Here is an 18,195-nt window from a genome sequence, read left to right as displayed (position 1 = left end):
TTAGTCTTAAGTATATTTGTAGCAATAGCCAACAATACATTGTATGGGTCAAAATTATAGTTTTTTAATGCCAAAAATCATTAGGATATAAGATCATGTTACATTAAGATATTTTTTTACATTTCCTACCGTAAATATATTTAAAAAATGATTTACTATCTGTTAGTTGTATATTATTATGTGTTGTTAAGGATTTCATTTGGCGATTTTTCTCAATATAAAATTTTTTTGCACCCTCAGGTTCCAGATTTTTTTTTAAATAGTTGTATCGGTGCCAAATATTGTCATATCCTAACAATCTAACTTTATTCAGCTTTCAGGTAATGTATAAACATCAATTTAAAATTATTGACCCTTTATAGCTGGTTTTGTGGTCCAGGGTCACATATTTTTATCAGGAGTAAAGGTGATTTTAATGAAATGGCAGTAAATGAATTTTATCAAAATGCTCATGCTTGATCCAACAGATTTAAGTATTTTTATGGATATGTAGGACCTTTTGAATGGCTATATCCAACCCTACCTTGCTCTACTCTTTTTTTCAACAACCCAGAGGTCCCAGTAAGTCTTCCCAGTGTGCAGCTGAAGAGGAAAGATCTATGATTCACATGTTTGATTTGTATTTGGCTTTTATTTTGTAGTTTTTTTTATTTTTTTACTTACTGATTTAGGGTTCATGTTGAAAAAAACGTTTCTTGTAGCTTTTTAGTTTTTTATTTGCTCTGTATTTCAAGAGATTGTCTTCATTATTCAAAGTAGCAGTTTTTATGTTTACAGTTCAAGTTTAAATCAGCAAAATAATACCTCAGTCATGCTGACCTGTCTACTTTTTGTCACTATTTTGTAAGTCAGAAAAAAAAGTTGTATTATTTTATTTTCTTTTGAGACAAACACTTCAGTAGGACCTGTGTGAAGTAGCTCTTTAATTATTTGACAGTCAAACTGCAAAATGAAGCTCCTCCCACTGTACACGTGCAAACTGAGCTTCGGGTGCTGATCTCTTCCTGGTTGATTATTCATCAATTCTTATTTATTACAAAATGTCATTTTAACAACATAGTTGCATAACTGATTATAAAACAGGTTTAAAATCGACTACTTTTAGTGTCTGCATGTAATTCGTTAAGTATGCGTGTAGTTTGTTTACACTCAGGGTGGGTGTGAGAGAGAGCGTTTAAAGGGTAAAGCCCCGCCCAATCACTTTAATATTTACAGTAATAGAAATCTCAGGCAGCGGGTGGATTGTTGAAGCGCATTCGGTAAGACAAAAGAAATAATGATTTACATTAAGACATCAAATGTAAAAGATGTTCACAAACATTAACATTTGTAAATCTGTAACTCTTATAGACTTATGTAGGAAATGTATCACTACCGGGCAAAAGCAGACGCAGTTTCTCTGACTCTATGCCTGTCCTACTGTAACGCTGTAATATGATGTACATTAAATGTAAACTTACATCAGCCAAAGCGTCATCATGCGTCATTTTTTTAAACGTTTTCTTTTGAACCCGTCCGTAAATGCAATATTCTAATATTTCCATAAGAGTGAAGTAAGTGTGAAAGTCATATATGCTTTACTTAATATAAGGATAAACATTTTATGGACAGGTACAAACTGTTAAAATGCCTTTTTTATTCATGTCTGTGTGTGTGCGTGCGCACGCGCGCCTAATGAAGTAAAGCATATTCATATCATTTATGAAAACATTCACTGTTTTGTTATTATTACTTCTTTTCAGTTTACAATTTCTGGTTCCCAGAGCAATCCGCTAACATCATTTTTAAGGGTTTGTTTTTGGTTTCCTAGTTTTGTTAGTTAAGATGGAACGTTAGTTTTTTTGTTCTCGAAACGTTCCCGGACACTGAAACGTTTGGAGAACGTTCCCCGTTCCCTTTTTAAAATTTGACATCAAAATTGAAAGTTTGCTCAAAGGGTACGGGTTTAATTGGTACCCCCTAACGTTACATGTCTTGACACCACAAAGAAAACACCTCACTAAATTTAAATATTTAAATTGAATTTAAGAAAGGGTAGTATGCTATCTAAATTTGGTCATTTGGTCTATGTAATTAGTAGGTACATCATGTTTGAAAACATGAGTCCAGATATTTATAGTAAAGTTTTGTTGTAAGGAAACAAATTGTTACCTGTATCTGTTGACTTTAACTAGTTCCTGATCTACATTATCTTCTTGTAGACTAATCCTTGTTTCGTTATAGTTCAGCATATGAATCAACTGGTGAATTTTTTCCACCAATGAAGACATATTGAGCTCAGGAATGATCAAATGTCTAACAACCAGGAAGCACAAGAAGATGAACTGCTGGCTCTAGCAAGCATATATGATGAAGAAGAGTTCCGGAGGGCAGAATCAGGACCGGAGGGCGAGATCCATATGTGTCTTGAACTTCCTCCTGACTTCAAACTAATAGTCAAGGGTGAGATTTTATCAATGATTTTTCAAATGTATTGCTAGGTTTTCTATAGTACTTGTGTATTTTTTAACAGACCCAGCATATATGGAGTATGACATTTCATTTCTACCCCCTTTGGTTTTGAGTTTTGCACTCCCTGTGGATTACCCATCATTGTCGACTCCAGTTTTTGTTCTAAGCTCCAAATGGCTCACAAGAATCCAGGTGAGTCTATCTTAGCATTCTTGGGGCGTTAAAGGGTTTGTTCAACCAAAACTTGAAAATGTAGTTAATTACCCTTATGTCGTGCAAACATCTATATGGCTCCAAATTTTTGTTATTTAAAACAAAGGTTATTATAAACTGCTCTTTGCACTAAAGATATTTTTATCAATTTCTAATTTATCTTATATCTGAAAAGATCTCTGCGCTTTGCAAGAGACTGGACAAGATTTGGGAGGAAAACCGGGGAAATGTGGTTCTTTTCACCTGGATCCAGTTCTTAAAGGAAGAGACTCTGGAATTCCTGGGCATCCAATCTCCACTTGAGATCCAAAGCATTGGTGTTCAGTCTCGGTGTCAATCTGGCCAGAAGCAGGGGGTAAACACTGCTGGAGATAAAAGTAAACCGCAAGAATTGGACCCAAGAGCTGTTCAAGAATTTGATTCTCGCACAGACATACTAAACCAGCTGCTGGACTTTGATGAAGCTCAGAAGCAGAAAGTGTTTGATGCAAAACTATTCTGTTGTGGGATTTGCTTTTCTGAGAAGCTGGGCTCCAACTGTTTGCTCTTCAAAGAGTGTCAACACGTCTACTGCAAGGACTGCATGAAGGAATACTTTCAGATCCAAATCAGAGACGGCAAAGTCCAGTGCCTTAACTGTCCTGAGCCAGAGTGTACATCCATAGCCACTCCAGCACAGGTACTTCTTAGGAAAACCTTTTAGTGTGTTTTTACTATAATGTGAGTTATGAATAGTTTACAAATCTTAACAGCTCTAGTTTTGGTTCTGACATCATCAGTGTTTTGCTTTAATAGGTGAAGGGTCTGGTGGGAGAAGATGAGTTTGCACGCTATGACCGTCTGCTCCTTCAGTCAAGCCTGGACCTGATGGCCGATGTTGTTTACTGTCCCCGCGTGAGGTGTTGCATGGCTGTGATGGTGGAGCCTGACAACACTTTGGCCATGTGCCCTTCTTGTCGATACGCTTTCTGTACTATCTGCAAGCGAACCTACCATGGCCTGTCTATCTGCAAAGAAAGTAAGATCATAGGGCCAGTTTAATTTATAAACCCCAGTTGACTAGATATAAAATACTGTTATGTGTATGTTTTTTCTAGTTTTTTAATGACAGTCCTGTGCCAGGGCATGATGTTTAGATCCTTCTTGTTTTGAAGTCAGAATCTGAACTCATGATTTGGTCTCTTGTTGGTTGTGAGCACAAGGCCCACAATTATTTTTGGTGTCATGTCTTGTTGTGGTGTTATTGTGGGAGCATGGATTCTGGTTTTGACCATTTCTTGTTTGACTGTTTTGCCTTGTGGTTGGAATCCTCTGGCCTGTTGCATGAAGCAAGTTTGCAGAGTAAGTTTTAAATTGGCAAAACCTGACAAATCCAAACCAGGTTAACTCAGGTTTAAACCCTTTAATAGTATGCATATTTTCGGGTAATAGAACGTCTCAGGTTACTTATGTAACCCTGGTTCCCTGAGAAGGAAACAAGCCATTGCATAACCATAGCAACGCTTTGGGGAACACCCCAGCAGGACTGATCTCAACCATGTGTATCAAATAAACTAATAATCAAATAAACTAATAATAATGTTCCCTTTTTCTGGAACCAAAGCAAACAAATAAATGCTCTGACTTCCTCCACTGAGTAGTCCTGTGAACATATGTATCCAGTGCTCGCACAGGACACGTCAAATTCAGCACTGGTCCGTACCCCTAAATGGGGGAGGACAAAAGGCCTGCAGAATAACGGCCTCGGCACATTGTTCAATACCCTAGGCACATATCCCAGCTTTGGGTACAGAAAGGCCCTTTACCATCCCTGGGTCAAATTCAAGGCACATAGGAGATACCAAAAGGGCCTGAAAGTCTCCAACTTGCTTTAGGGAGGTAGCAGTTCCAGCACAACCGCCAGTTCCCATGTCGGCACCGTATAATTGTCTGTGAGAGAGGGGTTGAGTGTGGCTTTTTTAAGCAATGGCGTGACTAGGGCCTGTTTAAACATGGATAAAAATGTACCGGTGAGCATGGAGGTGCAAACAGCAGCTGATTAAAAACAGCTGGAAATGGCTTGACAATTTGCACAACAAAAGGCTTAATGATGTCACGGACACCTGTAATAATGTGCAACAGAAACGAGCAGTACAAACAAGCTGCTAGCCTATAGTTGATAGAAGCTAATAAACACGCTTACATATGCTAACAAACACACAGAAGCAAACGCTAACACTTCAGTCAGTCCACGAGTATATTAAAGCAGTCAGTAAACGAGTATATTAAACAAACAAGCAAAGTTAAACTAAGAAAACACCAGGTAAAGAGTCAAGGAAACAGAAAAACAAGGTAACTTGGATAGAGAACACACTTACTAGTACTGTGTTCACTGGATGACTAATCGCCAGACTAAAGTATGGTCTCCACAACCTCAGTTCACAACCCCCATAGAGGCCAGACCCAAAGCTTCTATATCTCTTTTGAGGGGTGAACGACTGCACCCCCTGCCGTAGACAGGAGGTCTCTTCTAATTGGAATCTCCCATGAGGGGGTCTCTAGAAGAGACATTAGTTCTGAGAACCATACTTGGGCCTGCCAGAACGGGGTTACCAACCCCTCCCGGTGAACTCTCTTTATAACTCAGAACCCGAAGGATCTGGACGCCTCAGAGGAAACCACAGCGTGCAGTGTGTGGTGTCCTGAGACATAAACAGATCCACCTCTGCATGTCCAAATTGGTTCATCACATCTGAGTGAAGTTACGTTGCCTTGATAGGGCATCTGCCACATTCATGGGGCCTGATATATAAACTGCCCTCAACACATAGTTTGTCCTGAAACCACAGGAGAATTTGCCGCGCTAGTTTGTAAAGCTTACATAATCACACCGCAACCTGTGAGGGACACGCTTGTTTCAGTGTCACACGCCAACACAGAACCTTGGGACAGAAACCAAGACCTCTTGGTCTTTAACCACCACTGTAGAGGTCTCATATGCAGCAGACCAGCAGAATTCACGTTGGAAGCAGCTGCCATGAGACCTAGCAGTCTCTGGAACTGCTTTACAGTGCGTAACTGGCCCAGCTTTATAATTTTTTGGCCACTATGATCACTATGATCAACTGGTTCTCTGTACAGGAGAAAGCATTCAGCCCTAACTTTCTCATACGGGCAAGAACAACATCTCGATGTTGAACTGCTCTGTTTTGACTCCGCCAGATTAAGCTGAAAACTGAGGATAAGTAATCCGTTCTGATCTTGATGGGAGAGTAACCAAAGTTAGCGATCTGACCAAAGTTTCTGATGAAACGCCGGTAAAAATTAGCGAAACCCAGAAATCGCTGAAGCTCCTTACGAGTGTCGGGTACTGGCCAATCGGCAATCGTTTTAACTTTAGCGGTATCGGGACGAATCTCTCCCTCGGCAATAACAAAACCCAGAAACGAAACCGACTCCTTGTGGAACTCGCACTTCTCCGCCTTAACGAAAAGCTGATTTTCTAAAAGCCGTTGCAAAACCAGGTGAAGATGCTGAGTGTGTATCTGCATGGAGGGAGAAAAGATGAGAATATCATCAAGATACACAAAGACAAATTTGTTAACCATGTCACCCAGCACTTCATTAACCATGGTTTGGAAGACAGCCGGAGCGTTACAAAGACCGAACGGTAAAACTGAATATTCCCAGTGTCTCGAAGGTGTATTAAATGCTGTCTTCCACTCATCGCCCTCTTTAATACGTACCAAGTGATAAGCATTACGCAGATCTAGCTTGGTGAATACGCGCGCTCCCTGTAACAACTCAAACGCTGATGACATTAAAGGCAAGGGGTACTTGTTTTTAACCGTAATGTCATTCAGCCCTCGATAATCAATGTACGGACGAAGAGACCCTTCTTTCTTTTTAACAAAGAAATATCCAGCGCCGGCTGGAGACGAGGAGCGGCGAATGAGACCGGCCTCTCTTTCTGGTTTAAATATGGAAAATGTACGACCCTTAGGCGGAGAAGTGTTGGGAAGTAGTTTGATTTCGCAATCATACGACCGATGAGGAGGCAGAGAAGTGGCCCGGGATTTACTGAAAACCTGATGCAGATCCGAGTACTCCGCCGGGACCCCTGAGAGATCGACAGCCGGAACCTGCGAAACAGAACAAGAGACAAGAGAAGGAGCAGGACCAAGACAAGAAACATAACACGAAGACTTCCAAGATAACACAACATTGTTCTGCCAATCAACTTGAGGATTATGTTTGGATAACCAGTCATGACCTAAAATGACTGGCGACTGCGAGTCCTTTAACAGATAAAATTCGATCTCCTCACGATGATTGGCAGAAACATACAAACTCACAGGGGGTGTGCGATGCGTGATCAAAGCCATATGCTGACCCTTCAATGTCCAGGCAGAGAGAGGAGAGGAAAGAGGAATGAATGGAATACCCCAGGACTTGGCCAACCCAGCATCCAAAAGACACATCTCCCTACCGGAGTCCAACAGCGCCTGTGAATAGTAAGACTGATTATAATTTATAACAACTGAAAGTGTAGTGTTGCTTATGGGAGATTTAAATGATGATACGCCCACCGAGACTCCCATCTTCATCGGCGGGCGGTACCTTTTACCGGACATGTAGCCGCCAAGTGCCCCGGCTTCCCACAATATAGACCGTTAGACAGGCGACGACTTCTCTCACTCGCAGAAATACGGAACCTGCCAAGTTGCATGGGTTCTTCGGTGGGCGGGGCTGGAGCAGACTCCTCAGGTCCAGTTGACAGATGGCGAAACGACCTGTGGAGATCTCTTTGGCGGTGGCGGTTCTCGATCCTCAGTGCTAGGTCAATGGCAGCATCCAGTGAAGAAGGTGGGTCCCGAACCGCAATCTCGTCTTGGATGGCAGGTGTGAGACCCTCGAGAAATTGAGCTCTTAATGCGGCGTCGTTCCAGTTGCAATTTATGGCAAGCGTCTTAAACCTTATAGCGTAATCAGTAACAGAGGAGGTCTGCTGCCTTAATCTCACCAGCTCAGCTGCTGCCATGTCCCCCTAAAGCGAACGGTCAAACAGGCTTAACATCTCCTTCTCGAGGGCCTCAAACGAGGTCGTAAATGGAGCCTTGGCCCCCCATGCAGCCATTCCCCACTCTCTTGCTCTCCTGGTGAGTAACATCAGGACATATGCCACCCTGGAGGTAGATGAGGCAAAGCGACGGGGCTGGAGAGCGAAGACAAGAGAGCACTGCTGCAGAAAGGCCCGGCAGGTGTTGGGATCGCCATCAAAGATGGGGGGTGTCGCCGTGTGTGGCTCACGCTCTGATGAAACGGCTGCTCCAGTGGTAGAAGAGAATAGTTCACTGGGTGGAGCGACTCGGTCCAACCGATTACTCAGTTCAGTTAGCTGTTCGGACAGAAGATTGAAATCTCTGGCCGCTGCTTTCAACATTGATCAATGATCGCCCCCTGTTGATGGAGGACGTCCTGCACCGGATACAAACCCTCCAAACTCGCTGACTCCATAAGTGGCACGCTCATTCTGTCAGACAAAGTCTCTGAGTCAATTGCAAGTTCACAATGTTTATTTAGAAAATTGGAGAGAGGAGAAAAGGCAGAGCAAAAAGTCAGTTCACAGGAGACCACACACGACGACCACCGCTGGCTCACTCTAGATGGTATCACTCCAGCAGGTATGAAGCACACACAACTGGAGAAAAGAGTGAGCCGAAAACTGAGGTAGTCATAGAAACCCGGAATCAACTGGTGTATTGCCTAAAAGCAAGGCAAACCAGCTGAGTCGGGTAACAGTCTGAGTTCAATAGAGTTCAAGTTCATGTAATCCACAGGCGTGAGAACTCCGGTTAAAGACGAGCCTCCGGACGCCGAAAACCAATCCTGGGATAGATGAAAGAGAGAACACAGAAACTTCTGACAAGACAAGGCAAGACTGGGACCAGAAACAAAGAGCGCGCGACGAGAGACAGGACGACATGCTATATAAAGGGAAACATTAACGAGACACCACTGGTGAACAATTACCGAAACGAGCGGGCGGGGCAAGTGAACTAATGAGGAACCGTCACCAAAAGGTAAATAAACAAACACATACCCACACACAACCACCGATCACCCAGAAGTCATGACAATATTCGGTAATAAGTCTTTATGATGTATGCAGTCTACAAATGCGACCTCTGAAGGATGCAGCCTTTTGTCTGAGAAACGGTCAGCATTTCACCTCCATGAGAAATATTGTTACATAGTGACTCTTGGGAGACACATTTAAGGTTGCACGAGATCTCGTCACACCCCTAGAGAACTGACCCCAGCGAGAACTGACTGCATCTGCATTAACTCCATCGTCATCGGCCAGCTACTGTATTGAGTCAGGCTGGGATGCCTGCAACAGCCTTATCGTATGCAGACACGCCCTGACTCCCCACTGTAAACGCCTTGCCCAGCAGGCTGGAGGTGATACGACAAGGCTTGGTAGGCAGCATGGGTTCCTTCAGAGAAGATGCAGAAAGAGGAGACAGAAAGCTCACTAGTTTCTGCTCCACCTGAGGTGTTGTCCCATAGCCAGATCAGTCACAAAGGCATTCCCCAAAGCAGTGCTGTGGCAGTGCAGCTTGAGTTCCCCCAAAAGGGAACAAATTATTATGTACAAATATGAGGAGGAAAAAACTATATATACTTATATACTCTCTAATTTAAAAATCCCATGATGTCATTAAAAAAAAGAGTTAGGGTGTGCCCTGGCATCCTGGCCAACTTTCTCATTGGCCTACTAATCGTCCCCATGTATATTAATTGGCTATATCACTTTGTCTCCTCTCCACTAATAAGCTGGTGTATGGTGGGCGTTCTGGTGCAAATGGCTGCCATCACATCATTCAGGTGGATGCTGCAAATTGGTGGTGGCTGAGAAGAATCCCCCTTTCATATGTAGAGTGCTGCAGAAAGCGTTATATAAATGTAATGAATTTTTGTTATTATTATTATATATTAGGGTTGTGACAATTAATCGGGCAAATGCGCGTTTTCTTAATGAATGAATTTGAATGAATTACGGTGAAATGTCGCCACATTCAAAATCAGAGGGCGCTTTCGTGCAGAAACTTCATTTGTGCCACAGAAGTAGCAGCATGACAAACACTATTCCAGGGAATATCTAGAGGCATATTTATATCGCTGTTCTTCAGATTGTTTCAGGTTTTTTCATGATAATAGAGAATATTTACAATGATTGTGTTTGACGAGTGTTACCTTTTTAAATGCACGTTATAAACGAGTCAAACTCGTAGTGATTTTAGATTGATAAGGACTTTCTACTGATCACGGAGCCGTAGTACATGCACAAGCTGTGCATGAAACACTGAATCGGAGCCTTACGATTCAGAATTGATTTTAGACAGGCCTTTTTAATGGGAACGCGATGCATCGATGCACATCCCTATTATATATACAACACAATGAACCAACACTCCCACAGCAGTTGTTTACATTTTATAAACTCACATGAGCACAATGAGCACAAAACTGATTGAAAAGATGAGTTACCAACCCCAACATCATGAAATTTCATTTCATTTAATACAAATGAGCTTGGATTGGTCCAGTCCACCCTTGCAAGCTAAGTAAAAAAAGTTTACTCAAACTAAACCTGAGTAGCCACCAAAACTAGCTTCATACAACAGACCTCTGGCCCCTATGCTCAATGTCATAATGTATTTCCTCTGTGTCTTGTCAGTTGTATGTAGTACTTGTCTTTTACCCAGAAAGTTGGGTGCATTGTTGTGTTTAACACATGGCTCACAGCTTTTGTTGTTTTTTGTCATAAGTTTTGTCTCATGCCATTTTAATCATCCAGTCATTTTAGTTTACTCCTTCACATGCCTTCCTGAAAGTGTGTCTGTGATTCGAAAGTGATCCCAATGATATCGTATTAATGTATTTTTATCGTTATAGTTGTGGTTTGAACTCTGCTATTCTCTTTGATATTTGAAAGATTTTCAAATCTATAATTTTATTGTTATCGTCCATTGTGTGAACAGCCCTTAAGACCGTATTCATGATAGCAAGTGTACCATTCACCTTATTAATAATCAATACCATCTACAAACAATGAGCCCAGAATAATAAAACGTAAATTTTAAAAGTTTCATGTTAAAAGTTTTCCCCATAAATAGCTATTATAAAGACAATGGGCTTAATGTACTAAAATAGTAACACAGAAGTCTTAAACAGAGGTGATAGTTAAAATGTTTGAGAACCAATGCTGTGAATAATACCAATGCTCAAACTAGTTTTGTATCTTATGTAGAGTTTAATAGTAGTGCCTTTCTTCAACAGTTGAGCTTCGCAGGTTGGAGGAGGAGTACCTTGCTGCCTGTGAAAAGGAGAAGGAACGCCTTCAAATGGACTATGAAAAGATGCTCATTCAGAGAGAAATAGATGAGACTTTGAGTATGGACTGGATCAAGGAAAACTGCAAACGATGCCCATCTTGTCGCAAGCATATACAGGTCAGCATCGACTGCCCCTGTGCTGGATCACAGAGCTCTCATTTCTGTTGTTCAAGGGCATATTCTTTGGGTAAATGTACAAAAATGGACCAAAAATGACATTCCTGGGTTTGGGTTATCTTTAGATCAAGCTAAAACCATGTGTACAACCATTTAGTGTTGCTATGGACAACAGTCATAAGTGAATCTGTTAAAGGCACAGTATGTAGTAGTAACGGTGGTGTAGCTAGATGACATAATTAAGGAGTGTGGAATGATAGAAGTTATAGTCTTCACATCCACTGCTGATAAATCAGATCAACAGGACTTACAAATAATTTTATGGGTGAGGTAATGAAACAGCTTTATACCTCAACTCTTTTGCAATACTTTGATGTCATAAGCTAAACAGTCTATGCAGTGTCACATGCTGAAGTAGTAGTTGCAGGGTTGCCAACTCTCACGCATCTGGTGTGACAGTCACGCATTCAGCCTCAATTTCAAACTCTCACGCTCAAAAAAGAAATCTCAAGCTAAAATATACATTCTTCTCTGCTGTATTTTTTCACTCATGTGCATGACTGTCAGAAAATTACCAAGGTCTGGACCTTGGGGACCTCAATGGTGGATTGAGGTCCCCGAGGTCCAGACCTTGGTAATTTTCTGACATTCGACATATTTAACCCAACGCTCAGCGCTCGTTTAGCTTCCGGCTTAGCACCGCGAGACCGATTCTACGGTAAATAGGCTTGTTCGACTTCATGCGGCGCTGCAAGAACCGACAGCCGGATGACGTCAAAGTACTTCGAAATAATTTGAGAAATCATACGAAGTGTAATTTCGTCTCGCTCTCGCGCCACTTTAACGTCATCCGCCTGACAGTTCTAGCGGTGCCGCATGAAGTCGAACAAGCCTAATGACCCAGTGTGCTTTTATGTCACAAGGCAACAGGTCTGCGCTGCGCCCCATTAAGTAGATTAAGCTTGATGAACTTTCAGCTCACTTTCAGCAATGCCCTGATCATAGCAGTCACATAATAAATCAAAAAGTCAAATTAACAGTGAACTAAAATAAACTTATCAAAACACTTTGTTCCCTGCTGAAAAAACAATAAAACTATTACAGAAAATTCTAATGGTTTCCATTAAAATACCAATAGGAACCATTAGCTTTTACCATTACAACCACTACACTGTAGTGTGCTTTGGGCCATATTCCATTAGAACCAATACATAGAACCAATACATACCATTAGAAACCAACAAAGACCAATACACTGTAGTGTGTTTTGGGCCATATTCCATTAGAACCAATAAAATTCCCAATAAAACCATTGAATTTCTGTGATGGTGCCTATTGGTTTAAGTTGTTGTGTCTAGGACGGCACTCTGTTGTTTCTACCAAGCCACACTGTTGGCTTATGTTTTAACTAGGGATGCATTGATACAATTTCTGTGCACAGTAACACAGTAACAATCGTTCGAGGTCTGGTAGTGGGACAAAAACATTATCTGCCGTTATAGGCTAATATGTCGGTGGATCTCTAGTTGGAAGGTAAGGGTTATAAAACTTTATTTCATTACGTCACCCATTAAAATGAGGTTTAACGCCTTTCCACCACTAGTTTACATTGATTTAGATCTGCAGATTGGTCTGTGTGGCTCTGCGTCACATTAAGTTAAACACACTTATGATTTACACAGCATTAAAAGTGGAAACAGGAAATAACATAGACATGACACACTGACAGAATACAAAGGGACATTACACTGACTAAAATTGTGAATTTCTTTGGATTTAATTATTGTTGGAAACCTTTGGGATAATGTAGGTACACTTACGTATTTTTTACATATTGTGCCTTTAATCACATTTTTTAATGACAACATTTTATTTGTGTTTAAAGAAGTCATTTGCAAAAACATTTACATAAGATAAATGTTAATGTAAGATAATTACAAATGTAACATTTTGGATGTTTCCTTTATCTTTATGAATTAAGAAACTTCATTCATAACTTTGTTACCTGAGTATATATTTAAAAATTGCTGTTGATTAAATTATTAACTCTTTCAATAAAGAGAAGGCGCTTCCCTGCCAATGACGAGTATTTCCGGCAATCCGTAATACTGCTATTATCCACCAGGTGGCTTCCGCAACTTATAAAACCCAAATGTATCACCCTAGGGCAAACAGCTGTATGTCCGTATATGTTTTGAGTATCGCTCTGAATCTGCTCTCTATCGAAAGTCCTGTACAAAAATGGAATTATCTCAACTTGTTGCTCAAAATGTGTTTTTAAGAAACCTGCCCATATTTGAGAGGTGATAAAAGAGAACTAATTAAGGTAGAATGGATTTTTTTAAAGAACTTTTTCTGGAAGGTATTCAACTTTTGTGAAAATCATGAAAAATGCTGGCGCTGGCTGGCAACTTAAAAAAAATCAGCGGGCAGGGAAAGAGTTAAACTGCAAAGTGGCACCTTTTACAAACCTTTAATATCTCTTAAAAATAACTTTCTGCCATTCAAGTGGCTAATATTAATAATTCTATTCAACACAGGTCCTTGTTGTTTGTCACTGTCCTGATATGCATTTGATGTTTTTCAATATACAGAAGGTGCAGGGCTGTAACAAGATGACGTGTACCTCCTGTTGGAGTTATTTCTGCTGGATCTGCCTAACAAAGCTCAACAAAGTGAATCCCTACACTCACTTCGATGACCAAGATTCACCATGCTATTCCCTGTGAGTGCCTTTATCTAAACAGTCTACAATGGGCTTTAATTATACACTTTTCTTAGTTTTGTCTTAAAAAGCCATACAACTTGACAGATTACTTTGGTTCACATTAAAGAGCACCTATTTTCCTTTATATGATTTTACATTTATTTTGGTGTGTAAGTGTAACGGTTTGCAAAATTACAAATCCCAAAGTTATCATCTCCAACTGAAAGTACTACAAGTACTACAATGAATCCAAGGATTGTAGGCAACAGTTTAATTTCCCAGCCAGTCAACGTGGACTCGATGCACATTATCATAATTTCGCCTGCTTCTGACTCAGTCTGCAATTCGCCTATGTTTTCATATATAAAGAATTAGCTACTGACTATTCAAACCTTGATTTAACATGAGTTTTGAGCAGTGTAGAGTAGCGCTTGTCGTTTTCTCGATCAAATGCAGACATGGAATTATGTTTAGTATTCTCACCTTATCAATATGTTACGTTCTACTCAAGCCAAGCTGGCAAGGTTGACCGATCAGTTTGGTAATCTGCTTTTTGGATCAGATTCGGGCTTGTATTGTTAAAGTAGTAAGGTAGATATTAGTAAGACGATATTATCTCCTGTTGGGAGCTGATCTTCCTAATATGGTAAGGAGGATCACTGTCAGAATATATAAACACACAAGTCAAGGATCCAGATGAACAAACTTTAATTAGAAAAATGGGACAGAAAGAGAGAGAACCACCAAGAGATAACCGCCGAGCTGAGTCGAGGTGAGATGACCACTGAGCTGTGTTGGGGAGAGATGACCGCCGAGCTGTGTCGGGGAAAGATGACCACTGAGCTGTGTCGGGGAGAGATGAGTAGATGAGCGGCAATGAAGGCCGACAGGCTTTGTTGGACAGCAACCCCTGAAATCCTCCGTAATGCTGGACAGCGACAGACCCGAGTGAGGCAGAGAAGGAGTCTGTAGTGGAGGGGAGCGGAGGTGCAATAATCCTACTAAGGAGATGATGGAGAGTGAAACTGGCAGATAATAGAGGCAGCAGACAGAACAGGCAAAAACAATAAGTGTGGCAAGACTCAACAATGATGAACAAGGAACACAGGGAGATTAAATACCAAACGAAATGGGGTGAAAATCAGGATAGGGTAAGGACGCAGGTGCAGGGAATAAACGGTAATGAGATCGGCCTGGTGACAGGCGCGCACGTGTAGAGCAAAGAAAGAGTTCTTTTATGGTGTGAGAGCGGGATGAAACAATCGAGGAACTCCCAGAACACCTCATTTATTTATACCTTGAATATATGGGGGTCATCCATGTGACATGACCAGATATTCGTAGTAATCGGTAGGTGTCACGAATGTTGTCTTGCACTTGTCCCCCTTGCATATTGTGATGAGATTCTAAATGCTCCTGAGGACCAACTTCGTAAAGATCCTGGCTCCACGAAGTTGTTCTAGGGCAGCTTGGACGAGGGGAAGGGCATTCATTTCAATTATCGAGTGCACTCTGTATGGAGTGGGTTTGAGTTGGAGTTGCTTCCACAGGTCGGAGAAGATGAAGTTGCTGGCTGACCCGGAGTAAAGCGGGACTTCAAATCAAATCAAATCAAATCAACTTTATTTCTATAGCACTTTACAGCAACCACAAGGTGCCCAAAGTGCTTCACATCGAATACAAATAACACATCATTTGAAATCACAACATACAAAAAAGAATAAAAGAAAGACAAAACATCATCAAGTCACACACTACTGCGTATCAAATGCCAATTTAAACAAATACGTTTTAAGTTTGGTTTTAAAAAGGGCAACCTCGGTTATAATACGCATGTCGGGGGGAGCTTATTCCAAAGCTTAGGGCCAGCAACAGCGAAAGCCCTATCACCCCACTGCTTATAATTTGATTTAGGGACCTGTAAGATGCGTTGATTAGAAGACCGCAGACACCGATTTTGCCCACCCAGAGTTAACAACTCAGACAAGTACTCAGGGGCTAACCCATTTAAAGCCTTAAAAACAAACAATAAAATCTTAAAATCAATCCTAAAACGCACTGGAAGCCAGTGGAGAGTAGCTAAAACCGGAGTAATGTGTGCTCTTCTAGGCGTGTCAGTTAACTGAAACAGAATATTGAGGGGTAGCTAACTGGAAAAAAGTAGTGAGTGGATGAGCATTAATAAGAGAAAAAATAACCACACTCATTATAGGAAGTTGAGGCCAAATGGGACAGATAGAAACAACGTGTCCAGATTGGCCATAATAACTTAGATTGACAAGAAGTGAAAGCCAATTGAACGTTACATTGCAACACTAGCGCCCAGCAGCAGCACTGCAAATCCGCCATTTTGGAATTGTGACATGTAAAACCATCTCTGTGTCATTTTTGCACTTAATAAGGTTACATGCCTTCTATGTAGGTATCAGACAACAATGTACCATATTGTGTCAATGCATTTTTGGCACATTTAATACAAGATTATTATTTTTCTTTTACAGATTGCATGAGGAAGTCCCAGTGGGACAGCGGGAAGCTTTAGGTGCAGGCAACTGATCCACCATAGTTCAGATGTCTGGATGTACTTCATTTTAGCTGTTGTTTTATTTATGCAAAGCAGTAACCCTTAGCTTTGTTAAACCTCACGTACAACCAAAACAACTCATTGTTTGTTTAAAAGTCAAAGACATTAATATCTGTCTTTTGATTTTTTACTCTTTAAGAAAACTCAGTGAACCAAAAATTATGTTAGAACTAAAACTGTCAATAGTGATACATTTTACGGATTAATTAATCATATTATATTAATAATGTATATCAATATTTGCTGAAAAAAGCCCCAAAATTAAGATAATTTAATATGCATGTCAGATGTGTGTGTTTGCCTACTGATGTTGAATTTAACTTTACAGTGTGTGGACTAGCTAAAGCATTAAGTATCATACCTGCAAACTCACAGCATTTGCTTCAAGTGAAAAAAGCACTTTTATTAATACTACTTTTTTTACCACATTTAAAAAAAACAGCTAGCATGATTTAATTCTATAAATACAAAAAATGTTTTGAGCAATATTTACATGAATTAAATCAAACACAGTATAATCAATATAGACGGACAACTTACATTTAGTCCGTGTAACCCTTGTCAATTCAGTTTTCAGACCATACAATGCAAAAATAAAAAAAAAATGTCTAAAGTCATAATTTATCGAATGTAAAATTGGAAAAAGTGTTACACGGACCGAAAACTTAGGCAGCTGACTTGTTGCCTCGCTGCCTCATGAGAGAATGACTTCGGTGCCATGAAGGCAGCTCAGAGAAACACTTTCGGACACACTTCATAGGCAGCATATTTGAAATATAAACAGAGAGTGCCTTTGTGATAACTAATCACATATTAGAAAACTACAATACTAATTTCTCTCTAGAAATGTTTTTTTTAATAACTCTGCGTGTTGGGATACACTGCTGTTTGTGCTTTACTGCTTAATTCACATCTGAATTTCAGTATATTATATAAGGTTTTGAGTATGGAGAGCATACCAGAGGATTACATAAATACAATTTCTTAGGGGGAATAAAATTAGACACAAACAAGACAATTGGTGACATAAAGCTATCAAACAAACTTAAAATCTATAATTATTTTATTAATTTGTTTTTTAAAAATTAAATATGTGAGCAGACTTTGGCAAATGTAAGCACAGTTTAACTTTATTAACACTGTTTAAAACAGTTTTTGTTTTTATTTTACTCTCGTCTAAAATCAATAAAAACATTTTTAGAAGATGGTCTCCATTTGTTATGTTAGGGTTCGGAAAAACCTCAGATCCACACGATTCAAATAAATGACATATTTTGATTCAAAATGTTTAATGTTCATGAATGTTACAATGAACTTGATTTTTTATGACATTTGTAAATCTACTATAATGTTTATTTATGAATATACTATTGTTAATGGTAATTTATGTTTATAATACATGAACTGTAATATACACCGATCAGCCATAACTTTTGCCACCAAAACAGCCCTGACCTGTCGAGGCGTGGACTCCACTGGACCTTTCTATCAGAACCAGCATTCAGTAATTCAGCTAAAATTGTGATGACTAGACAACTGGGTCAGAGCATCTCCAAAATTACAACTCTTGTGTGGTGTTCCCGGTCTGCAGTGGTCAGTACCTATCAAAAGTGGTCCAAGGAAGGAAAAAGCCGTGAACCGACGACAGGGTCATGGACTACCAAGGCTCATTGATGACCATGTGGAGCGAAGGCTGGCCCGTGTGGTCCGGTCCAACAGACGAGCTACTCCAGCTGAAATTT

General features: G+C 40.3%; 1 protein-coding gene across 1 annotated transcript; it reads left to right on the top strand.

The window, feature by feature from the left end:
- Positions 1 to 68: 68 nt before the first annotated feature.
- Positions 69 to 17,878, top strand: LOC129423790 (E3 ubiquitin-protein ligase RNF14). The gene is made up of 8 exons (XM_055180257.2): positions 69 to 1,259; positions 2,224 to 2,442; positions 2,513 to 2,643; positions 2,840 to 3,343; positions 3,460 to 3,682; positions 10,990 to 11,162; positions 13,757 to 13,887; positions 16,371 to 17,878. The coding sequence occupies exons 2-8, from the start codon at positions 2,292 to 2,294 to the stop codon at positions 16,423 to 16,425; spliced, it is 1,368 nt and encodes a 455-aa protein (XP_055036232.1). The 5' UTR covers positions 69 to 1,259; positions 2,224 to 2,291; the 3' UTR covers positions 16,426 to 17,878.
- The last annotated feature ends 317 nt before the right edge of the window (positions 17,879 to 18,195 follow it).

Source organism: Misgurnus anguillicaudatus, chromosome 9 (assembly GCF_027580225.2).
Source record: "Misgurnus anguillicaudatus chromosome 9, ASM2758022v2, whole genome shotgun sequence".
Classification (NCBI taxonomy): domain Eukaryota; kingdom Metazoa; phylum Chordata; class Actinopteri; order Cypriniformes; family Cobitidae; genus Misgurnus; species Misgurnus anguillicaudatus.
This window is presented reverse-complemented; position numbering and strand designations above follow the sequence as displayed.